The sequence below is a fragment of the Phacochoerus africanus genome, chromosome 2 (genome assembly GCF_016906955.1).
Source record: "Phacochoerus africanus isolate WHEZ1 chromosome 2, ROS_Pafr_v1, whole genome shotgun sequence".
NCBI lineage: Eukaryota > Metazoa > Chordata > Mammalia > Artiodactyla > Suidae > Phacochoerus > Phacochoerus africanus.
The window spans coordinates 223,160,580-223,186,420 of record NC_062545.1 but is presented as its reverse complement, the minus strand read 5'-3'; the positions used below and the strand labels follow the sequence as shown (position 1 = coordinate 223,186,420).

The following is a 25,841-nucleotide window of genomic DNA, read 5'->3' as shown; positions in this document are numbered from 1 at the left end:
CCCTGGTCAGCATGGGCAGAGAAATAGGGGCTGGGAGCACTAAGGGTTGGCAATGGCACACCACCCGTCTTTTCCTCTCTTGTCCACAGATACTTGCTGGGCTGCCAGGGTCAACATTGTCCTTGTTTCACAGACATTTTCAGTCCCTGCCATATCCATTCTAGTTTCAAGTAGGGAGCATGTTTGCATTCTGCGTCTCAACTTGCTAAACCAGAATTGGCACTCTTCTAAAATCTCCTCTCTTCTTTCTTCCTGTCCTCACTCATGCCACACCTGTCCCTCCCAGATTAGATTTATCATACTTTAATGACCTTCTGCAAAGGAAATCCCTTCATTTTTCTCTGCAGTAAGTCATCCATTGGTTTAAAGAAAAATATTTTCCTTTTTTTTTTCTTTTCTTTTCTTTTCTTTTTTTTTTTTTTTTTTGCAGAATGAGGTCATGGATAGAGCCCCAGAGGATGAGTACAAAAACCCCCAGTCTCTAGCTCAGCCCAGAGGAGCTGAGATGTGGCCTTCTCAGTTTCCTCCTGATCAGTTTAAGGGGAAGATGTAGGCCACAGGCAGCCCCCAAATGCAAGCAGGCTCTAAGTTCTGGTGGTTTTAGCACTGTTTTGGTGCTTATTGTCTAGCTGAAGTAATAAAACTCACACGATGCAAAGGAATGTGCAGTACCACAAGAAAAATTTGAGGGGGGCTAGAACAATGCATGGAAAACCTAACGGAGGACGCTGAAGAGAATGTTAATACATGCTCCAGTATCCAGCCAGAACAGTCTTGCCGAGATGCAAATCTTACCATTTCACTCCCGTGTTTAAACTCCTGAATAGCTGCTTGCTGATGCATTTGAGAACCACAAACCTGATTCCCAGGGCTTGTGTGACTGGGGCTTGGACCCCTCTCTGCCTCACTTTGGGTTTTCTTTATCACTTAAAGTTCTTTTCAGTTCCTAAAAGTGACAGGTTTTGCCTATCCTGTTTTTTTCTGCCTAGAATTTCTCCCATCCCAGTCTCCCCACCAAACACCCTCCTCTATACACACAGACACACACACACACACCTGTCCCACTAGACTCCTCAAATGCAGCACCCTGCGAGGACACGCCCTACGCCCAGCCCAACTGGGGTCCCTGCTCTGTCCTAGTATACCTCCTGTATTTTATTCTCACAGCACTTAGCACAGTTGTCATTTATTTATGCCTCCTTTGTCTCCTGTAGTTCACAAGTGTTTTTACCCAGGTAGGCTCTCTTTCCATTTTGCTTTGCTCCCAGCAGTTTTTGCCACATGGTAGGTTCCTAATAAATACTTACTGAATGAAAGAATAAATCCATCTTTCAGTCTGACAATTGCACCTTCCCTAGGTCACCATTCCCTCTCTGGGGAGTGGGAACAGGAAGACCTAGAACGTGGGGCCAGTATGAAAAGCATCAGTGATGGGAGACAGTGGGAGGCATAGGGGTGGTGTGTAGACTGATGTCTTTGGGGACGTTAAAAAAGCAGAGATAAAATCAGCTGTGAGAGGAAATCTGAAGATTTAGGGAGAGAAGCCAAAAGGCGTTACGAAGAGTTTCGGATATGAGAAACACCGTATTGTAACTTAGCCACATAAACAAACCAAGCCTATAAAATTGAGTTATGCTTCATATGACGTGTCAGTTGTCCTGGTATTTCCCATGAACCTCTGGCATGGACTTTTGCTTTCTTTCATGTTGTCATTTTATTTGCACAAAGTATTTGGGTAGCTATTTAAAACAGCTGCAACCTGAAAAGAAGTCTAGGTGAAATTGGATGGGTAGTATAAACTCCACAGACCAGGCCTTGTAGAACAGGCCTTAACATCTCAGAGCTGCTCATCTTTTGAATGAATGATTGGATGGATTTCTTATCTGGGAGGGGGAAAGAGCAGGTTTAAAAATAACTCTTTGGTAAATGAAAGAGCGAGAGAAAAGTCTCATCTCCTATACATTCTTGGAAAACACACTGTTATCCTTTTGATGGTGTGTTCTCTAACACATGGGGTTTCCCATGTAGATTTGGTATAGGCACTCCTTGGGTCTCAGTCTTAATGCATAGTGTCTTCAGGAGAACTTTCCTGTCAAACCTGTTCAGAAGGACCTGTTCCACTTGATTGTCTTCTTCATCCCCTGCTCCATGCTGGGAAAAGTTGACTTGCTAACTCACTTTCATACTCTGAGTAATTAACTTCATGAGAACTAATCTCTCCTGAAGTTCATCTCTGAGTTGATCCTACTGCTTTTCTTCCCTGCCTGTCAGCCATGGCTGATGTTGACTCTTTTAAACTGCTTCTAACAGCAGGATGCTTCTTGTGCTCTGCCGCTTTTAAATATGGGAATCTGTGTTTAATTATGTGTTTCTTGGGGTCTGACTCAGTTCTTCCAGCAAAATCTTCATGCTTCATGTGAGAGGGGACAATGCAGTAATGGGAATCAGAGTTTCTCAGTTTCAATAGTCAGGTAGACTATCTGGTGAAGATAAACACGTGAAGTGTGTGTAGAAGTCGTGGCACATGAGCACAGTTATTTTTCATGGCGCCATTAGTCAGTAATTGGCCTAGAGTATGCAGTAGTGAAACCAGAACAAAGAGGTCATTGTATCCTAATTAATAGGGTAATAATATCAAAATTTTGCCCACTTAAAAGTCCACCAGGACACATTATTTCAGAAACTTGCAGTGTGTTTTGCTCATATTAAAGAATGCCTCACTCTGGTAGGGGTTGTAGAAAGGTATTTAGTGTTTTCTGACTCAAAAGTGGCATGTTTATCACCCTGTTACTTATGCATGATGCTGTGGTCCTACTGAGAATCAGAAGACGTGAAGACCACAGCTTACATGGCCAAATTCTCAGTTGTTATATGTGAAGCTTAGCTCACTGCCTTTAGCATAGGTAGCCTCTACCTGAATACCACAGTCTGCCATCAGTATCCACGGGGCATTGCTTCCAGGACCCCCAGGGATATCAAAATCCATGGATACTCAAGTCCCTTATATAAAATGACATAAGTACAGTTGACCCTCTGTATCTGTGGGTTCTGCGTCTGCAGATACAGAGGGCCAGCTGTATTGACATTTCAGACTGGATAATTCTTTGTTGGGGAAGCTGAGACCGTGCTGTGTGCATTGTAGGATGCCGAGCAGCATCCCTGGCCTCTGCCCACTAGATGCCAATAGCACCCCTTCTTCTAGTCATGATAACCAAAAATGTCCCCAGACTTTGCCAAATATCCCCTGAGGGCAAAATCACCCTCAGGTGAGAAGCAACACTAGCAGGTTAGTATTCCCAGACTAGTTTCTTACTATCTAATCTTCTATCTCCTGGCCAGTACATTAATTTTTTTTATTTCTCCAAACCAAATATTATTGGGACATCAAGTTGTTTCCTTGAAAAGTTAAAAACCATATAATATTTTATAAATCTAAATGAAATGGTCTTTGAAATATCCACATCTCCATTTCACTTTGTTAATGCAGCAAAATTATAAGGAAAATTTCAGATTGTTCACTAGCATTGTCACAGAGCACTTGTTTTTTGTTTTGTTTTGCCTTTTAGGGCTGCACCCGCAGCATGTGGAAATTTCCAGGCTAAGGGTCAAGCCAGAGCTGTAGCTGCCGGCCTACACCACAGGCACAGGCACAGCCACAGCAACCTGGGATCCTAGCTGAGTCTGTGACCTATACCACAGCTCACGACAATGCCGGATCCTTAGCCCACGGAGAGAGGCCAGGAATCAAACCTGCCTCATGGATCCTAGTTGGGTTAATTACCACTGAGCCACCACAGGAACTCCACAGAGCACTTGTTTTATATGTTGCAAATATGCAAATAAAGAGTAGAATCACTGTCACTTTGTTGATTTCAGCTTTTCCCCAAACCCATGGGAATTTGGTCTGGGCTTGGGTTATCTCTAGTTAGTGCTGTCACATTTGGTGTTTGGTTACCCCAAATTGCAAACTGTACAAACCTGGTTGCAAAAGAGGAGAGGGAAGAGGGACTCTGACCCCTGGTGTTCAGGAAGTAGGTTGGCCCAGAGATGATAGCAACCTGTGAAGCCATGTGGACCACTGTTAGAAGCTTGTCCCCTCAGCTTGAACATTGGTATAAATTCTGGGAGTTCTACCTCTTTGCTTCACTTCTGCCTTGCATTTTATTTATTGTTCCATGCACAACTTACCTCCCCCCCGCCCCCGTCCCCATAGATTGAGAGTGTTGTGGGAACAGCAGCTTTGTCTCCTTTGTTCACATTGCGTCTCCAGCTCCTAGAATAGTATCTAGAAAATAGTAAGTGAAGGGGGTCAGGGAGGAAGAGAAGGTATTAGTAAGATTGTTTTTTATTTTTATTTTTTGGGCCACACCCATGGCATATGGAAGTTCCCAGGCTGTGGGTCAAATCAAAACTACACCTGCAGGCCTATGCCACAGCAATGCCAGATCTGATCCGTGTGTGTGGTCACCACACACAGTTCACGGCAACGCCTGCGCCTTAACCCACTGAGCAGGGCCAGGGGTTGAACCCACAACCTCATGGATGTTATTTGGGTTTGTTACTGCTGAGCTACAGTGGGAACTCCCCTAAGATTGTTTTTCAAAAATCAATATTGATTATAAATATACATTAAATATAGGAATAATTTTTTAATTTGGTCTTCACGTCACACTTGGGTTTTATTACATTTTAACTTGTCCCCTTGAATTTACTCTCTTTCCCTACCTCGGACTAATCTGCACACAGCTGTCAAGATGATCCTTGTTGAGCCTCTTAGCCACAAGCACAGGACCTGCATGCAGTCTGTCAGTGACTAAGTGGACAAGATTCTTCTGTTCCAGGACCCAGTCTGGTGTCCTCTTCTGTCCCCAGTCATCCTCCTTCTCCTAATCTTGTCTTTCCTTGAGCTGCACCAGCAGGCTCTGCCCTCACTCTTCTCCACCATCTACCTCTCTTTCCATTTCACTCTGTGATCACTTACCTTGTCTCCAAACCTCATCTCCTGGTTAACTCCATCCTGTTTTGATCATTTATTCATATACCATCAGATTGTTCTTGTCAATAATATGCCTTTGTAGCTGACCCAAATTAGTGTTACGATTAGGGTGTTTGGCATTTATTTCATAGCTAGACTGTACCTCGTTTTATTTCTTATAAATTCCTCCTACTCTTTCCACTGACTAGGACCATTTTCTGCACCCAATTAAGCTTTCAATAAATGCTATATGATGAAGGTAGAGGTGGTGCCAGGAACAATCTCTACCACTGGATTTCCAGACATTCAGAAAATTCTTGTAAACACCAGGGACAGGCCTCTGATTCCAGACTATTTCATTGAGAGCTGTTACTTTCCAGATTCCAGTTGCAGATATAACCAGTGGATTTTGGCTTTGTATAAGCAGGCATAGCTCTTTAGTCCAAAAAGGCCTTTTAGGCAGTTAAGAGTCTCCTTTATAAGACACTTAAAGATTTTTTTAACTATTGTTTTTATGCTTCCTTAAGTATTCTTGAATTTATCAACTTTTTTTGTAATAAAAAGGTTTTAATATAACATGTCCTTGTTATCATTAAACATTTTTCTTTACAAGATCTGGTCTTAATATTTTTTGTTGGGGAGAAGACGACACTGGGAAGAGAGTGGTGTATCTACTAGAATTCAGTTTAGCTCCAAGTAACAGAGACCCAAAATAAACATTAGCTAAGCAAAATAGAAGTTTCTCTCTTATTTACACAGATATGTAGAAGTAGGCTTTCCAGGAATAGTGTAATTCTCTGATCCACAAAGCTCTTAGAGTTCCAGGTTCCTTCTAATATCTGTTCCTCCATCCTTAAGTGTGATTTCACAGTCCAAGATAGCAGCTCGTGTTCCAGTCATCACATCTGTATTCCAGGCAGCAGGATGGAGGAAGGAACAAGCAAGAAAGGATGTCAAACAACTATTCCTGTCTTTTAAGGGAGAGGGTTGCTGCATGACATATCTGCTTATGGCTATACAAAAGGCAAAGTAGGCTGGGAAGTTATGGGGTTTATATTTGCCAAGTTAAATATAGGGAGTTCTATGAGGTGGAGGAACATGGTAACATATACTGAGGAACATATAGTTGCTATGGCTGCCCCATCCATCTCCCTGTCAAATAAGCTTTCTTGGAGTTTATTTCAGTACATTCTTTTTTCTTGCAAAACAGTGACTTCCTGTAATCCTATTTTTTAAAGATGATTATCTACATATTGTAAAATTTATAAAAATGTAAAGAACATTAAAATCACCTATTATGTAATATAAAGATAATCACTGAAATAGCATTATGTAAGAAATGCTAATATAGAATAAGCAACTTCAGTCTACAGAATATTTAGATGTTTTTCTTTATATATATATATATATATATATATATACTTTTTTTTTTTTTTCCTTTGTGTGGCCACACCTGTGGCACATGGAAGTTCCTGGGCGGGGTCGAATTAGAGCTGCAGCTGTGGTCTTCACCACAGCTTGTGGCAACACTGGATCCTTAACCTACTAGACAAGGCCAGGGATTGAACCCGCATCCTCATAGAGACAGTGTTGGATCCTTAACCTTATAAGCCACAACAGGAACTCCTAGATATTTTTCAAAGTTTTATGTACATACTGTGTATTGTTATTCCTTTAGTAAACATTTTAAAACATCTTTGTTCACAGCATCTTGTTAACTCGTGTGTGTTTGGGAGGGAGAGCAAAGAAGGGACTTTTGAAAATTAAATTAGTTGCTCTCAAGATACAGTCTAGTATAAAGAGGAAAGACAAACATGTATAAAAGTCAGGGCCCTATAAGTGCCTTATTTGTGTCAGTGTATATAAAGGTACCCTAGAAACCAAAGATAAAATAATTATGACACTAATTTAGCTGTAGAATAATTTGTACTGTGGATAATTATAAAAATGACACATTGAGAAAGTATCTTGCTTTTTTAGTTAGAATGAAATTTCAGTTAGAAGTTCTTAGGACAGTGTGATTCAAGTGATATTAGGAAATAATCAAGCTTACCATAGTTAAATTCTAACCTCTCCAGATTCCCAGATTTAAAAGTCCAGAGTTCACTTTAGAATAATTCAGCATGACCTGTGCCTTTTGTGAACTTCAGAAATAACTAAAGATGGGCCAGTGGAGTTTCACTGAAAAATGTGATGTGTTTTATTTGCGTTTTAAATCCTGTTGTTAATGCATTCTTTAAAAAATTTTTGAAGATAAATAAACTAAAATTAACCTTTCCCACTGAAAATGCCTAAGCGGGAAAATACGCAGAAAAACCTAAGAGCTACACCAAAATATTAACAATTGCCACTAGATGGTGAGATGGGAGTATATTTTTTTTCTTTAAATGATCTGTACATAACATTCTTTCTTAAAATTTGTAGTTGCTTTATAGTATGTTAGTTTCAGGTGTGCAGCATAGTGATTTTTAACACGCATGTACTACTTTTGTAACTGGAAAAAGGTGCTTCTCAACAAAAATTTTTTAAAGAAATCGTCGTTAATGGCAAAGGCTCGGCTGAGATTCCTATTAAAGGACAACTCCTTGCTGGTTTTGAGCCGAACTGGGAAAGTTTCCTGCCTGCTCTGGAACCCATGCGGCAGGGCTGTGAGAACCTGCGGGGAACAGAGGGGTGGATTGTGCCTCCAACTTCCTCAGGTGACCAGGGGCTGAGGCCGCTTAGTTTCCACACGAGAACACACACTCTTTCATGAAGAAGGGACTGGTGCAGCAAACACAGAGCCTCTCTGTGGAGACGTTTAAACTGCTGGCTTTATTTTGACTCCTGGCAAAACTGGCAAGAAGAACACACATTTTCAAAAGCTCCCGGCTTCCTGTTTGCAGGCAGAAAGCGGGAGATGCCTAGCGGCTGAGTGTGCGGGGGTGGGGTCAGCGTGGCGGAGACCTCATTGGTGAGGACCCAGCCTATGGCGTGTGTGCGTGGCTGCCGGCCAAGTTTCCCCGAATGTCCAACCTCCTTCCCTGCGGAGGTAGAGAGCCTGGGCCCGGGAGCTGGAGTGCAGGCAACGGGGAGGGCGGAAGGGTATACTGCGGGCGCAAGGTAGGTGTCCGGCCGGGGGTGGCGGGCGGGTGGCGGGGCCTCGGGCAGGACTGATCCCCGAGGCGTGCGCCAGCAGGCAGGCGACTGGAACACTGGCCGGGAGGATTTGATCGACCCAGCATAGAATCAACCCGCACGGGTGAAAGCTGCAGTTTTCCTTTGCTTGTGGAATTTCAGACAGCACTGGAAACAGGTCTGGCCGCATATTTTGAGTGAGTGTGTTGTCCTTGTGGAGTTAAAAGGAAAGAAGGGAGGACACGTTCTGTTACCATGAGCACAAGTTTTTGTGCAGCGCTCATCGGCTCGCCCTTAGACTAGAAAATGAGTGGTGCTGAGCACCTCTTTGAAATAGAATTCTTTTCCCACGTGGTTTAGAATTGAAATCTAGTGCCCAAATTCTAACAGCTAGAATGATTTAATGTTTTAAATGAGGACATGATGAATACATAACCTTTTTATTCCTCTACTTGGCTTTTTTTTTTTTTTGTACTTTTCTTTCCAACATTTTGGAGGGAAGAGGGGGGATGGAGGCGAAAGATTTACTCAGTGTTCACACTATCACGTGTTGCATTTAGCACTGTTGAGGGTGGGAAGCACAAGCCAGCAGCCAAAATTGCTGGAAGGACCTGGACCTTGACAGCAATCAGGTGGGTTTTTATACCTAGGATAGTGGCAGGGGTACAGATAGCTTGCATTTTCCCTTATTACTTAGGGGTTCTTAGCATAGCTCCCAAATGCAGACTTGTTATTATGACTCTAGGAAAACACATTACTTAATCCTACAATTTAAACAAACAAAAATGACTTTGGTTTTCAAATTGAAATGCACAACTCAGGTCAGCAGCAAGATCTGTGCCTTAAAAGGTTCTTGTTTCCTTTTCTAAATGTTTGGTTTAGTCAAAAGTAGCATTTACTGAATGCCACATGATCCAGTATTTGGAGGATAGGTTTGCCTTTATTTTCATTCTCCTTTGCATCTGTTTGGATCCATCAGAGATGCAAAATGGTATTCTTGGAATAGTGAATGTTTTGTCCAGAAGTCAAAGAGGGGAACAGTTTTCCTCTGGTGGGATAGAGTTTGGTTTTGTTTTTAAAAGGGAAGACACACGAGTTCCCGTTGTGGCGCAGCAGAAAAGAATCTGACTAGGAACTGTGAGGTTGCAGGTTCCATCCCTGGCCTTGCTCAGTGGGTTAAGGATCTGGTGTTGCCGTGAGCTGTGGTGTGGGTCGCATATGCAGCTCAGATCTGCCGTTGCTATGGCTGTGGCATAGGCCAGCAGCCTTAGCTTCAGTTTAACCCCTAGCCTAGGAACCTCCATATCCATGGGTGCAGCCCTAAAAAAGCCAAAAAAAAAAAGGAGAGGGGGGACACAAAGTATAGTTGAAGTCTGTCTTCCAGCTGGTGTCTCCCCCCCATTTAGAAAGCCTGGGTGGGCGTTCCCACTGAGGCACAAGGGGATCAGTGGCGTCTCCAGAGTGCTGGGACACAGATCAATCCCAGGCTGGCACAGTGGCTTAAGGATCTGGTGTTGCCACAACTGTGGTATAGGTCACAACTGTGACTCAGATCTGATCCCTGGTCCAGGAACTCCATATGTCTCGAGGTGGCCAAAAGAAGAGGCTGGGTGGTCTGCCAAAGAGCAGTAGGTGGGAGAACTCCTGTCCAGGCTTCCTGGACCTGCGCTGACTTGGTGTGTTATTTTAAAACTTTTTGTTTTTTGTGCCTCAGAGTACACTTTATGAAAAAAGAATCCTAATGACTGTTATCTACACTTCAAGGGACTGTAGACAACAAAAGAAATTATCTATTTGAAAATGCTTTCAAGTCTTTTTCATGCATTCTTTTAAAAAATGAAGTATTTAGTATGGAATTATTATATGTCTGTCTCTTAAAAATCATTTTCTCTTTGCATTCATCTAACAACGTTTTGATTTAAATGCTTGTATTTCCATTTTTACTCAGGGGAAACTGAAGTTCCTAGAAGTGTATTAACTCTCCCACACAGTTGCTAAGTTGTAGATTCAGGATTAGAACATAGGTTGTAAACTTGTATGTCATAAATCTGCTCATCACACTGCAACATACACAAATATTAGTTTTTACCATTATGTGTGACATTATAATACTCTATTTCTTAGGAAAAACAGATGATGTTAATATTTTCTTCTCTCTCTCTTAGGAAAAGCAGATGACGTTCTGAATGGAGATCATGGCAGGGAACAGAAAGATCCTTATTTTGTGGAGACTCCCTATGGTTATCAACTAGACTTAGATTTCCTCAAATACGTAGATGACATACAGAAAGGAAACACCATCAGGAAAGTGAACATCCAGAAGAGACGAAAGCCATCAGTGCCATGCCCAGAAATCAGGGCCACACCTAGTCAGCAAGGTGTATGGACTTCCACGGAATCCCTCTCATCGTCCAACAGTGATGACAACAAGCAGTGCCCCAGCTTCCTCCTAGCCAGAAGCCAAGTTACATCAACTCCAGTCCCAAGGCCACTTGCCCCTCTGGAAACCTCACCCACTTTTCTTACCATCCCAGAAAGTCGACAACTGCCACCACCCTCGCCACAACTCCCAAAGCACAACCTTCATGTCACCAAGACTCTGATGGAGACCCGGAGAAGACTTGAACAGGAGAGAGTCACCATGCAGGTGGCACCTGGTGAGTTCCGAAGGCCCAGGCTGGCCAGTTTCGGAGGCATGGGCTCCACGAGCTCCCTCTCCTCCTTTATGGGTTCTGGAAACCACAATAACAACGTGTACCAGCTTCAGAACGGATACCAAGGCAACGGGGATTATGGTGGCTATGCCCCAGCTCCTGCCACCACTTCCTCCATGGGGAGCTCCATCCGCCACAGCCCTCTGAGCTCAGGGATCTCCACTCCAGTGACCAACGTGAGCCCCATGCACCTGCAGCACATCCGTGAGCAGATGGCCATTGCCCTGAAACGCCTGAAGGAGCTAGAAGAGCAGGTGCGAACCATCCCCGTGCTCCAGGTAAAGATCTCTGTCTTGCAAGAGGAGAAAAGGCAGTTGGCTTCACAGCTGAAAAACCAAAGAGCTGCATCCCAGAATGATGTCTGTGGTGTGAGAAAGCGTTCCTACAGTGCTGGGAACGCATCCCAGCTAGAACAGCTCTCCAGGACCAGGAGAAGTGGTGGGGAGTTATACATTGACTATGAGGAGGAAGAGATGGAGAGTGTGGAGCAGAGCACACAGAGGATAAAGGAGTTCCGGCAGCTCACAGCAGACATGCAAGCCCTGGAGCAGAAGATCCAGGATAGCAGCTATGAGGCTTCCTCAGAGGTCAGGGAGAACGGGGAGTGTCGACCTCGAGAGTGCCGGTCTGTGGCTGTGGGCGCCAACGAGAACATGGACGACATTGTCGTGTATCACAGGGGTGCCAGGTCTTGTAAGGATGCCTCTGTAGGGACAGTCACCGAGACAAGGAATTCTGGGGTCAGCGTGACAGAGGCCATGCTTGGAGTGACCACTGAAGCTGACAAGGAAATTGAGCTACAGCAGCAAACCATAGAAGCCTTAAAGGAAAAGATCTACCGCCTGGAAGTGCAGCTGAAAGAAACCACCCATGACCGGGAGATGACTAAACTCAAGCAAGAGCTGCAAGCTGCTGGATCGAGGAAAAAAGTTGACAAAGCCGTGATGGCCCAGCCACTTGTTTTCAGCAAGATGGTGGAGGCGGTGGTACTGACGAGAGACCAGATGGCTGGCAGTCACGTGGACGTGGTTGACACATGTGTGGGGACCTGCATACAGACAAATAGCTTGGGCATCTCCTGCCAGCCCGATTGTGAGGATAAAGTGGTGGGGCCTGAGCTGCCCATGAGTTGGTGGATTGTTAAGGAAAGGGTGGAAACGCAGGACCGATGTTCTGGGCGGTCTGTGGAGATGTGCGACAAGAGCGTGGGTGTGGACATCAGTGTCTGTGAAACAGGCAGCAACACAGAGGAGTCCGTGAACGACCTGGCACTCCTCAAGACCAACCTGAATCTCAAAGAAGTGCGCTCCATCGGCTGTGGAGACTGTTCCGTCGATGTGACTGTCTCCTCTCCAAAGGAGTGCACCTCCCGGAGTGTGAACACGGAGGCTGTCAGCCAGGTGGAGGCTGCTGTCATGGCAGTGCCTCGTACTATGAGCCAGCACACCAGTACAGCTCTAGAACAGGTGAACCAGTTCACCAACACTGAGACGGCCACCCTTATAGATTCCTGCACCAACACTTCCCTCAGCACCTTAGACAAGCAGACCAGCACCTGGACTGTGGAGATGCGGACGGTGGCCATCGGAGAAGGCCGCGTCAAGGACATCAGCTCCGCCAAGACACGGTCCATTGGAGTTGGAACGGTGCTGTCTGGCAATGCTGGGTTTGACAGACCGTCAGCTGTAAAGACCAAAGAGTCTGGCGTGGGGCAGATCAGTATTAACGACAACTACCTAGTTGGTCTCAAAATGAGGACCATAGCTTGTGGTCCTCCCCAGTTGACGGTGCGGCTGACAGGCGGCCGGAGGAGTGTAGGTGTTGGGGATGAACCTGTAGGAGAGTTGGTGGAGAGCTTCCAGCCCCAGGCTCTGCCGGGAACGGGGACAGGCTTGGATCATTACATCGAACGTGTCCAGAAGTTGCTGGCAGAACAGCAGGCGTTGCTGGCTGAGAACTATAGTGAATTGGCAGAGGCTTTTGGGGAACCTCACTCGCAGATTGGCTCCCTCAACTCCCAGCTCATCAGCACCCTGTCATCCATCAACTCTGTCATGAAATCTGCAAGCGCTGAAGAGCTCAGGCCCCCTGACTTCCTGAAAACCAGCCTGGGTAAGGTCACAGGTAGGTGGCACTCCTGAGGGTGAGGAAGGATGGGCCCAGTGGAAATCTAGGAGGTAGAGATTGTTTTCAAACCCCTGGAGCCATTTTTCTGGAGCCCTGGAGAAAGCTCTAGAATGGTAATGGGTAGGCGAAAACTAAGACTCTAAATCCATAAGTAGTTTGCCTGATTCTCATTGTCTGATAGTTTCATTGGTGCTGGCTAGGGACTAAGGCTCATAGAAGAAACTAGTGTTGGAACTGTTTTCTGGGGCTGCTGCTTCAGTAGATTCTTTCAGTTATTTACCTGCTCATTTTTTACAGGAAGGCCTGCAAAAAAAATTGCTGCACTGTTTGTAACCACAATGACCAGTATATTATCAATCAGAATACTGGTAGGAGTGTTTCTAATCAGTTAGCTCAGCAACTAATGATTAAATTCCTGCTCCGTTTCAAGCATAAGTATAGGTGCCTGTTCTCATGGTGCTTACATTCCAGTTGGGGCACAGACAGTAAACAGTGTACCTAAAATGTCAGGAGGTGATGTATGCTGTGAGGAGAACACCACTGCGAGGAACAGTGGGTGGTGGTGGAAAGGTGGGGCCTGTTGGAGATGGTGTGGTCCAGGAAGGCCTCTCTGATTAGGGTCCCTGAGCCAGAGCTCTGAGGGAAGGGAGCTCTTTCCCACTGTTCATTTTGTTAGGTGCTTACATTTTAAATTTTCTTCTATTTTCCCTTATTCATTGGGATTCCTGTTCACCCCTGCTTTTCTTGAAATTGAGACAAATAATGGAAAAATTAACGTAGAAAATTTGGTGACACGTGCCGTTTCCCAAGAGCCTCACTAAAATGAGTTCCCTTGTTATCAGTTGCATGTGGTTCTATTGAGCATATTATCCTACAATTGGATTCCATTCCTGGCTTTCCACCTGAGGAAGGAGGGTCACCTTTCTTTATACTTCATTGTGAAATGGGCATTCAGAGGATGTTCATCCTGTCAGGTTGTCAGTGTGTTCATCCTTAACCTGCAGTGAGCAGAGTGGCTTTTGTCATCCTTGAGGTGGTGCTTCTAGCGTGTCCAGTGCCGTTTCTTTTGTTGATGTAAGGAACTATGAGGTTTGGAAAGCTACTAAAAACTCTCTACTCTGACCAAATGCTACACCTAAGATGAATTAAAATGTTTCACATGATTGGTATAGTATGCATTAAATTTAATTTCATCTGAAAACATACCATAGAGGCTTTAAGTGAACAAACAAAAATTTCAACTACTTTGTTTCCCTTTACAGATAGCCAAAAGGGCAATGGTTTAAAAAAAAAAAAAAGACAAATAGATTATTTTTATATATTCCACGGTTTCACCTGCAAACCTGAATTAGTGTTAGTTTTTAGTAACTGTGCTGTGGAACAGATGGCTTGTTGTGGAAGAAAAAAATGAACATGAGCGTGACAGCTGATGTGTGACAGATTTTTGCCTTTTGGAATCAAAGGAGTCTAATAAATGTACAGGGGAGTCATTTTAGAGTAAAGAGGATTAAAAGGTTTGTATGGACTGATGCAGGGTCTTAAGTAACTAATAATATGTCTTTCCACTTCTTTTTAAACATCATGATGTCAGATGTTGAAGTCAAAACGAAAGTCTTAAATACCTCCAGACACAGATGGTCCTGTGGATCATCCGTTGTAAGAGCATTTTCCTGTCAGTCTTCCTCCCTCCTCCCCAAACCAGGGTTTCTATTTCACATTCTTGCCAAAAATATTCAGCTGTGCCCTTGGAGTAATTCCGCCTGACACCCTGAGCATCAAGACCAGGGATGAGGTTTTGCCTGGCTGTGTTACAATGTTTTTTGGTCTATTTCCAGTCACACTGACATTCCAGACATCACTGTTCAGATCTGACCCTGCAAATGAACACCTAATTCATCAGCTAAAATGAACAAGACCTACGGTATTCATGGACAAAAGTATAAATATTTTTCGTAGCACTTATTTGATCATAGTGGCAGCTCCCTCTCAGGGCTTGCAAGAACAACTTTAACGTATCCCTGTAATTCTCATCATATTTGTATTTTGCTTTAAAGTTCTAGTGAAGGAATTAGGTTAGGAACTCAACCCAGGGCATTGAACTTGTGTGATCTGGTGTCTTTTCTATGGGCTGGAAAGGGAAGTAGCTTCATACAGTAAAGACTGTCAACCTCTGTGGGCTGTAAGGGGTGAAGATGTGTCAGAAGGCACTCCGGCTCACTGCGCACGCTGTGCAGTGAGGAAGAGTGCTCACATACAATCTAGAATACACTTGTGTGTGTGCCGAAAGGAAGTGCAGTCTGGGAAGGTATTCATTTCAGACTTTCTTCCCCAAATCAAATGGTAGGAAGTGTGAATTCGACGTCACCAAAAAGAGCATATACATGATCCCTTATGTGAACCTAGTATTTTAGTTTAAAAATTTAAGTTTGGGCACCAGACTAGGTCGGTATTCTGGGTTCGAATTCCTTCTCTGGCACTAGGACAGGTTGTCTTTGTTCCCTCACAGGGTTGAAAGGAAGATTTTGTGAGTTAATGTGAGTAAAGCATTTGGAATAATCTGCAGCACAGAGTATAAATGCTCAAAAAATGCTGGCTGTCATTGCTGTTAACTGTTTTTCATACTGCAAGAAATGGAGCTGTAGATCTAGAGCAAATTGCCAGACAAAAATGCCACAGGGAGTTGTGTGTGTTTGCTTTTTTTTTTTTTTTTTTTTTTTTTTCTGCGCCACACCCAGGGCATATGGAAGTTCCCAGGCTAGGGGTTGAATTACAACTGCAGCTGCTGCCACAGCCACACAGAATCTGAGCCATGTCTGCAACCTACACCACAGCTCACAGCAACGCCAGGGATATAACCCACATCCTCATGGATTTACTAGTCAAGTTCTTAACTCACTGAGCCACAGCGGGAACTCCAGTTTTGTGTTTTTAATGCAAATTTTTATCTTCATGACTCTGGCTTCCCCCACCACCTAATTATTACACCTCCCTAGCTAACAGTTTTGTCAAGGTAAAGAAATACAAAGATAAAAATGGGAAAGCACAAAAGGAGTAGAATAAATTTTCAATTCAGATTCTTTGGGAATCTGTGTCAAAGCTGAAAACCACACCTCAAATTAAATTAGGTGTGTGTTAGTACTCAACCCAGAGAATTCTCGTCACTCTTCCTAGGGTTGAAGATTTGAGGGTATCACTTTTTAGTATGCAAAAGAGCATTATTTTTAGCAGCATAATAATAATAATACCTAACACCTCTTTTCAGTTTCTTGTTGTTGTAACTGGAATACATGCTCATAACAAATTAATAGTTCATAAGAACATAAAATTCTGAGAGCCCCCCTCATGTGCTCATGGTGTGACCCCTTGTGTGTTTGGTATGTATGAATGTGAGGGGCTATATTTCAGAGACATTCTTTTTGGACAATATTTTGAATCATACTTACTCTCCTATGTTTTTTTCCCGTGAAACATCACAAACATTTTTTCAGAACGTAAGAGATAATGTCACGGAATTCCCGTGGTAGCGCAGTGGTTAACGAATCTGACTGGGAACCATGAGGTTGCAGGTTCGATCCCTGGCCTTGCTCAGTGGGTTAAGGATCCAGCGTTGCTGTGAGCTGTGGTGTAGGTTGCAGACGTGGCTCGGATCCTGCATTGCTGTGGCTCTGTCGTAGGCCAGCGGCTATAGCTGCGATTCGACCCCTAGCCTGGGAACCTCCATATGCCGCAGGAGCAGCCCAAGAAATGGCAAAAAGAAGACAAAAAAAAAAGAGAGAGATAATGTCAGAGTTGTGATGCAGCTGGAGTTTGGTGGAGACCAAAGGTGATCTGTCAAGTACTTTTTAATTCCTGGTAATTTCATATATTTAATATTTTCTTCATTGACTTAAAAAATTAAGAGGAAGTAAGTTTCTGTCCTCACAGAAACCTCGGGGATAGAAATGTTTATTCTTTCTGTAAATCAGTTGGATTGTTTTGGTTTGAGGAGTGGATCAATATTTCTTTTTTTCTTTTCCTTTTCCCCTCTGGAAAGAGGACAGAGGAGAGAGAAAATTCTAGACAAATGATTTGCCATTACAAACACTCTAAAAATATATAACTGTCTCTGAGCAAATAACAAACAAAACTATCTGTAACAGTGGAACTTAACTGCCTGCCACATGATTTATATAAAACTCATCACTCATACTCAAATAAAAGAACTGCTTTTTAAATCAGCTTCCATATTTGCACTCTTGTCTTGGGTTTGCTTAAAAAAATTTATGAACTTGAAGTCATTCCCATGACTGTGAAAGCAATTTTGTAGACAGAGGTCCGAGTCAAAGCAAAAGCAGGGAAAAGAGTCCTTGCTACAAAATACCATTTCTAGTTTGTTTTCTTAGTTCAAATCATATACTGTTTACTTGTCCTAGTACCTTTTATTAAATTCAAAATTTTTCTTTCAATAAGTGCTACAAGAGCATCGAATAATCCAAACCAAATGTTTGTGGAACCCTGGAGTATATGATGGCATGAAGTCATTGAAAGTCTGTTGACCAGGAGGTTAGAAATGCTGACTTCCCGTACTGGCTGCCCAGGAACTTGCTGTAACACTTTAGGGGAGTTTGGGCTGCTGTGTCCTCCTGTGTCATGAGAGGGTGGGATTAGATTTGTCTTGCTTAGGGTCCTTTCAGCAGAATTATTCTATAAAAGTAACTCTTAACCAGGCTGCCCATCAGATTCATCTGGGAAACTTTTCCACAAGTCATGGGTTTTCTGCTGCCACCCACTGCTACCACCAACCACTTAATAGGCACTCTCAGGCCCTGTTTCAAGGAAATAGTGTTGGAATAAACAGCCTCGAAGCAAGTCTTATTCACCTGGGCTCCACAGCTTCATGGACCGTTTTCTGTTTGGAATTTTTGTGAAGGAAGTGCACATTTTTTATAGGATTCTCAAAAAATATAGTTGATCCTCAGAGACTGATTACAGACCTGGGGCATCTGTTCCAGACCTTGGGGGAAAACACTTCAGCCCTGAGGAACATCTTTTACAAAGATTTAAAATCTGTCCACCACCTTTGCGAGCCCTTCAGTTGAATGAAAATCTTGTTTGAAAATCTTCCTTTTTAAACCAATGCTTTATCATTTTAAATGAGTGTTGTAAAATAAATGTCTGTACTTTGGGGAAAGATGCAAGTTTACTTTGACACTTTGAATGAATCTCTAAAGTATTTCTGGAGAAGGCATGGAGATGGGTGGTTTTTGAGGACAGAAATGGCTTTCAGTTTCTGGATGTCCAGTCATAAACAATAAAGGGAATTGTTGGTATCGAAAGATGGTTACAACTGTTTTTCCTACAGTCAGCGAGTCGTTCATACCTCAGTAAAGACGTTTAAAGTCTGCTCTTTCCCCGTCTCTCTTCAGGTCCCTTAATAGCTATGCATTCATTGTCAACTATATGCAAAGTGTGGGTGCGAAACAGAGGTATAAAATGGTATAAGCCCTGAAAAATTTGCAGTCCAGTTGGGAAGCCAAGACACATATACCAGAAGTATGAATGGTAACCTATGAGGGTATATATTAGCCACTAAATAATATGAAAATAAAAGTGCTTGAAGAATTCAGCTGCAGTCTAAGCTTTCTTACATTTAGGGAGGAGACGAGCTCAGCGTGGAGAGGACAACCTTAGCTTTATCTGGAAGAACGCAGAGCATATCTGCTTAGCCCAAGTTGAGTTTATGCAGCCTGTCAGTGCGGGTTTTCTGGGTCAAGTCCTGGGATGGTGTATAATTAAATGTGGGTGGGGTTTGGGTGAGGGAGAATCTGATTCTTAATCCACACTAGCATTTTAATTTCTAAGTACACTTTAGATACATTCAGGACAGCTGTCTGCTATGTTCCCAGGGAAATAGTAAAATGGCCCTAGAAATTATTACACCGTGGCTCTTACCATTTAGTGACTTGATGTTGGTGGCCACATGCATTGATATTCAGGCAGGGTTCTGAGAGGTGAGCCTACAAACAGACAGGGATTGTCCTCTCTCCTCCATCAAAGCTGTATACTTTGCCCCTAAAAGTAATATATACAAATAAAGAAGATGATCCTTTATGAATAATCTCTATCTGTTCCCCAAACCAGCATGTGGGCTGAAAGGGGTGAACTTGTGCTCAAGCCCTTTTCCTTATGGAAAAACTAGAAGTAGTTTTATATACTTTGGACCCCTTTGATCTTATATACTTTGGGAAAATGCCTGAATGATTGAATGGTCTCCATTATGACTCAGAAATTTCAGTCCTACCTTTTTTTGACAAGTAAGCTAGATGTTCTTTCAAGATAAAAGTCAATGTTTAACTGAAAATTTGTCACAACATAGTTAATTAGCTGGCCACACTGTTCATCACTGTGTTTTCAGAAAGCACTGGCATTATATATAAAAATATGAGTTAACATGCCACAAGAGTTGTGGTACATAAACAGAACAACTTTTAAAATCCATTTTAATCAATTTTTTTAAAAGTCTATTTTCTGACAAATTTAGAAACACATCACTATATACCAACAACTAATACCCATTCTGGATGGATAAGTATCACGGAGGAAACTGGAGAAGGTGATCTCTTTGAAAACTCCAGCTCTATTTTTCATTGACTTCTTTTTTTTTTTTTTTTTGTCTTTTTAGGGCCGCATCCATGGAATATGGAGGTTCCCAGGCTAGGGGTCTAATCGGAGTTGTAGCCGCTGGCCTAGGCCAGAGCCACAGCAAAGCCAGATCCAATCCACGTCTGCAACCTACACCACAGCTCACAGCAACGCCAGATCCTTAACCCACTGAGCAAGGCCAGGGATCAAACCCGCAACCTCGTGGTTCCTAGTCGGATTCATTTCGGCTGTGCCATGACGGGAACTCCCTGATTTTTTTTTTTTTTTAAATATAAACTAGTTTGCTTTATCATGTTTTTCCTTTAACATTTCTAAAGTCAAACACATGAGATTTTCCTTTTAAGTTATTTTTCATTATAGTTTGCCTTAGCTAGCAGTATAATTATCCATATATTAAATGCTCAATGTACTTTAGAATTAGAAGTAATACTTCAAGGGTGCTCTTATTTTCCAGAACACTGAGATTTCTATCATTTGCTGTCTTTTAGTATCACTAATCTGGTCAAGTCGTAAAATAAAGCTCATGCTTTATTGGCATTTATGGTCATTGTAAGTTTGAATTAATGTTGGAAGACTGCACAGTTGCCCACTCCCCCATTACTCTCTCCCCAGTGGTGCCTTCAGAAACCATTGCCCCCCAGGTGGGACTTTTGAGCAGAGTGCCAGAATCCTGAAGGTGTTTGGTGATTATTCTTATTTTTATGCTTATTGTTTGTGGAGCATTTACTGTTTGTTAAGGATTTCTGCCATTAGTGGTCTAGGGCTGCTAACCAAACTACCAGTAAATTCCTAATAATTAATTCACATGGTGCCAGTTGATGGAGTGAAATCAGAGGGAAGTCTAAACTCTTTTTTATGGCAGTCAAGTTTTACATTGTTTTCAGCAAATTTTTGATGGGTTAATTTAATTCACTGGTTCTTCATCCCAGCATATTAGAATCGCTTGCAGAGCTTTTAAAAACTACTAATACTTGGTCCCACCTGCGGATTGTTTATTATATCTGTATTTGAAAGCATCACCCCCCAACTCAGGTCGCTCTAAAGGGCAGCCAGGATTGAGACTTTTGAATTGTGTTGGCCATTTTTGTTTTGTTTTGTTTTTAGGCATATGAAGGTTCCCAGGATAGGGGTCTAATTGGAGCTACAGCTGCTGGTCTGTGCCCCAGCAATGTGGGATCCGTGTCTGCAACGTACACCGCAGCTCATGGCAACACCGGATCCTTAGCCCTCTGAGCATGGCCAGGGATCAAACCCAAAACCTCATGGTTACTAGTCAGATTCATTTCTGCTGCACCATAAGAGGAACTCCCTTGTTGGCCATTTTATTTCTGGCTTTCTTGACTGCACTTTGCCTGTGTTTCCCTTGAACACAGCTGTCACTTGTCGGAGGCTTAGGCTGGTGCATGTGTCATCTTATGTGTGCCCTCTAACCATAGTGGGTCTTTATCAAGTTCAGACAGTTGTTTCTGGGTCACTCAAGAGCAGTCAAAATTTCACCACCATCCAAAAGACATTTTCTGGCAATAAAGGTGACAAATTCCCTCTGATACATTGAATGAGAACGAGCCTAACATTTGGAATTGTTCTTTGCCTTGCTGGTTAGTCTTGACAGAATCCCTGTGACTTTCTATGGAGTTACACAGGCACTTACTGAAGGCTTTCCACTGTCCAACACTGATCAGAGCACTGAGAATGACTCCAGATAAAACTGTAGCATGGGGGAGTTCCCTTTGTGACACAGCGGAAACGAACCCGACTAGGATCCATGAGGATGTGGGGCCTGATCCCTAGCCTCACTCAGTGGGTCAGGATCCGTCATTGCCATGAGCTGTGGTGTAGGTTGCAGGCATGGGCTCAGATCCTGTGTTGCTGTGGCCATGGCTGGCAGCTGTAACTCTAATTTGACCCCTAGCCTGGGAAGGGAATGTCCATGTGCCTCAAGTGTGGCCCTTAAAAAAAAAAAGAAAAAAGAATGTAGCACGGAGGGTCCAAGAGCTTATATCCTCACAGAGGGGACACACATGAGACCCAGTGGAGGGGAGAGTATATTCTGGCCTGTTCATTGAGTGCTGCGGAACAGTGAGGGGGAATTGGTATCATATAAAAATACCACAGAGTAAATAGAAATGGTGCCACGCCTTGAGAATGGGTAGAATTCTACTGTTATAAAGGAAGCTGGAATTCTAGGCCTATAGGACAGTCTCGTAAGACAGGCATAGTGGTGAGAGCAATTAAGTCACCAACCCACTCTGAGTCAGTAGAGAGTAGAAGTATTTGAGCACTACCCAAGGCAAGAAGAAGCAATCCTGTCCCTATGAAGGACCCTCACATGCCTGCTTGAGAGAGTGGACCTTGGTGAGAGAAGCTTTAAAAAGCCCTAATTTATAAAACTAAGTTTTGGGGAAGAAGAATGATTGCCTCTGGTGGGGAGATTATCTTGAGAAGGGCAGGAGGGGAGTTCCTGTTGTGGTGCAGTGGAAATGAATCCAACTAGCATCCATGTGGATGTGGGTTCGATCCCTGGCCTTGTTCAATGGGTCAGGGATCTGACGTTGCCATGAGCTTTGGTGTAGATTGCAGATGTGGCTCAGAACCCATGTTGCTGTGGCTGTCGCATAGGCCTGCAGCTACAGCTCTGATTCAACCCCTAGGCTGGGCACCTCCATATGCCATGGGTGCGGCCCTAAAAAGCAAAAAAAAGAAAAAGAAAAGGTACACAGAAATTGACAGAACAATGTAAATAAACTATAATAGAAAAAATAAAAACCTAAAGAAAGAAAGAAAAGGGCAGGAGGTGGAGAGTGTGGATTTACTGGGTCATTAGAAATACTTTATCTGAATTAGGAGGTGCTAACAGATGTGTACATTTACCAAATTTCATCAAATTCTGCACTTAAAGTCTATTCATTTTATTCTTTATAAATTATGTTTCAATTTAAAATTATCTTTTAAAGCTCTTTTTATAAGGAAAGAGAACCTTTGGATTAAGACATAAAACGTAGAGTAAATCTGTCATGGTTCAGTGGAAATGAATCCAATTAGTATACATGAGGATGGGAGTTCAATCCCTAGCCCCGCTCCAGCGTTGCCGTGAGCTGTGGTGTGCATCGCAGACACAGCTGTGGCTGTGGCATAGGCCGGCAGTTGTAGCTCCTCTCCAACCCCTAGCCTGGGAACTCTATATGCCATGGGATCGGCCCTAAAAAACAAATAAATAAATAAATAACTTAAAACTGTAGCAACAAATGGAAACATAAGATTAGGGTTCTGATTCAAACACTCTTAAAAATTCTTAAGAGATAGTTGGAGAAATTTGAATACTGACCAGATAAGCAATAATTTTAAATTATCTTTTTTAAGCTTCGATAGTGTTAGATTTGTAAATTTTTTTTTTTGTCTTGCCTTTTCTAGGGCCACTCCAGCGGCATATGGAGGTTCCCAGGCTAGGGGTCTAATCAGAGCTGTAGCCGCTGGCCTAAGCCAGAGCCACAGCAACGTGGGATCCAAGCCTTGTCTGCAACCTACACCACAGCTCACAGCAACGCCAGATCCTTAACCCACTGGGTGAGGCTGGGATCGAACCCGAAACCTCATGGTTCCTAGTCAGATTTGTTAACCACTGTGCCACGATGGGAACTCCAATTTGTAATTATTTTTAGAGTTCTTTGTTTTAAGAATATACACTAAAATATTTATGGATGAAATGATAGTATCTCTAGCTTTTGCTTCAAACTAATCCAAGTGTGAGTGGGTGGAGAAAGTATAGGTGAAACCAGATTGGTGATCATTATTGAAAAGCCAGTGATGGGAACAGAGGGATTTATTATACTCATCTACTTTTGTGGATGTTTAACTGTTCAATAACAATAAAAACTATTACTGTATTTGCATTTTAAAAAATCACAATTGGTTCTTGAATGGAAAGTGCTTAGGGAAAGTGTTTTCTAGGAAGTGTTCTGGCACTTGGAGTGATTAACTATTGAGACTCTTTGGAGGTTACTGCAGTAATTTCAACATAATGATGAATGGAGCTAGAGAAGAAGGAATGAAGACAAATGCCCTGCTTTGTTTACTTAAAGTAAGGCCAAGGCACTTGAGATGCTTCCTATTTGCTATTAGGGGTCACAGCAGGTCATGGGGGCATTGAAGGTTATTTGGAGGGCTGCATTCAGTACTTTCTGTGTGTGCTGAGGAGGGCAGTGGTTTTGTGAAGGAATCACCCAGCAGTTCCGGTAGCTAAAGATCCAGAGGAGGGAGTGCTGTGCTGTTGATTAGTGGACAAAGTACCATTCACGGAATTAGGAAAGGTATGTTCCAGTCCAGCTTTGTGACCTCAGGCATGTCCTTGGCCTTCAAAAGCCTTAGCTTGGAAATACATTAAAATTTAAATGATGTCTGATGCCTCACTTTGAACTTTTTGCCTCCATTCACCTTTTGTGTGTGTGTGGGGGGGGGGTGTGTGTGTGTGGGTGTGGGTGTGATTTTTTTTTTTTTTATTCTTTTTCTGTGGTATATGGAAGTTCTCAAGCTAGGGGTCAAACCACAGCCACTCTAGAAGCAATGCCAAGTAGTTATGCTATTAGCCACAAGAAAAGTCCTTTTTTAAACCAGTAGTTATTTCGTTATTTTAAACCGGTAGTTTCCAAAGTGGGTCATCTGCACCAGAGTCTTGTATACGGGAGTCAGTGAGGGGTGTCAGAAATGCACATCACTGGGCCCCCAACCCAGACCCTCAAAATGATTTTCTGTCAGCAAGTGCCTGGAAATCTTCATTTTAGCAAACATCCCAGGCGATGCTTATAAACAATGGACTTGAAGAGAACAGTTTTTGAGTTTATCATCTTTTACTTCTGATTGCCTCAAAATACAATCAGTACTTGAATTCATTTTCTTCTCAAAATATAATGGATTTCAAAGCTTTACTTTAAAAGAAAGTTGTGATCAAATTCTTATCACATGGCATTGTGGGTAGATTTAAATTTTTTATTTGTATTATTATGTTTATAATACATAATTTAGGAAATAATAGATACACAAGAAAAAATATAACAACCTGTAATTCTCTAGCTTTAGGAAAACATTGTTAAACAGCTTTATTTTATATCCTTAACAGATACGTAAACTTAGCACTATAATTATTTTAAAAAATAGGTTTATTTTCTATTTTAAAAACTCACAACACATTATGCTCATTTTTCAATGTTAATAAATAGAGTACTCACATTATATATATATGTAATTATAACCTATATCAACATTTCTAATGGCCAAATTAAATTATTTTGTGTAAGTGTACCAGAGCTTATTTCACCAGTTTCTTGTTGGCACTCTGTGGTATTTGCCTCTTTTTTTACACATGAAAACAGTGAACCTCCTTTTATATCTTTTTGTGCATCCTTAAGGTAAAACTTCTAGAAAGCAAATTGCTAAGTCAAAGAATTTTTTAATTCCTTTTAAGCGATTTTGAACAGTTAATATTCGCTATAGGAAAAAAATGGCAAATACAGAGAACAGTTTAAATTACCATAGCTTCCAGATAGCATATATGTAATGTATGTATATATGTATATGTACATATAGAATCATACCATACATAGAATTTTATGTTTTTCTCATTTAACCATAGAGTATAAAGGTCTTTCCATATCAACCACATTGAAAATTCTGTTATATGCATTATCATATACTACTTAATGGAATTTTTCTGCCTTATCAGTGAGGACCTATTAAGTACCTAATGTATGCAAAAGCAGTATCTAAGATGTGAGAGAAACAAAGTCAATTAGAAATGTGTGGTGCCCTCAAAATGTTTATGGACAAGAAAGGAATCTAAGAGAATCACAAAAATCAGCTAGCACTTTGTACTATAGATCTTGTAAGAGAGTCTTAAAGATGGGCTGTGAGCTTTCAAAGAAAGGAGAGTGGATTTCAGGTAGGGAGATGAGAGAAGGCTCAGAAGAGGAGTGGTGGGAGGGTGAGGAGGGTAAGCGGGGTGGACATGCTATTAGAAGAGGAGACCCCACTTTCTACAGTGTGGGTTCCACATATTGGATGCAGTCCCCACCCCAAAAAGGACCACAGGTGTAGTGGCAGATAAACTTGGGGAGATAAGTTGGTGCCACATGGCAGGTGGTGTAACGTATCTGGCTGAGCGGCATAGGCTACGTTACCAGAGTGGTGGGGAACTTTTTAGGTTTTTGAGGTTTTGTTTTAGCTGGAGTTAAGGATGGGATTTGAGCTGAGTGGGTGTTCTGTTCTGCAGCACC

At 42.5% G+C, this 25,841-nt stretch overlaps 1 protein-coding gene across 4 annotated transcripts in view; it reads left to right on the top strand.

Annotated features, from left to right (window-relative positions):
* The window catches only part of KANK1 (KN motif and ankyrin repeat domains 1), a 203,631-nt gene that overhangs the window by 163,809 nt on the left and 13,981 nt on the right, over window positions 1-25,841 (top strand). For 3 of the 4 annotated variants that reach the window (XM_047767723.1, XM_047767722.1, XM_047767726.1), the window contains one exon: window positions 10,258-12,930. In XM_047767723.1, coding sequence (XP_047623679.1) covers window positions 10,258-12,930 — 2,673 coding nt within the window. Of the gene's footprint in view, window positions 1-7,948; window positions 8,078-10,257; window positions 12,931-25,841 lie in introns of those variants that run through there. The other variant, XM_047767724.1, reaches the window with a different exon arrangement.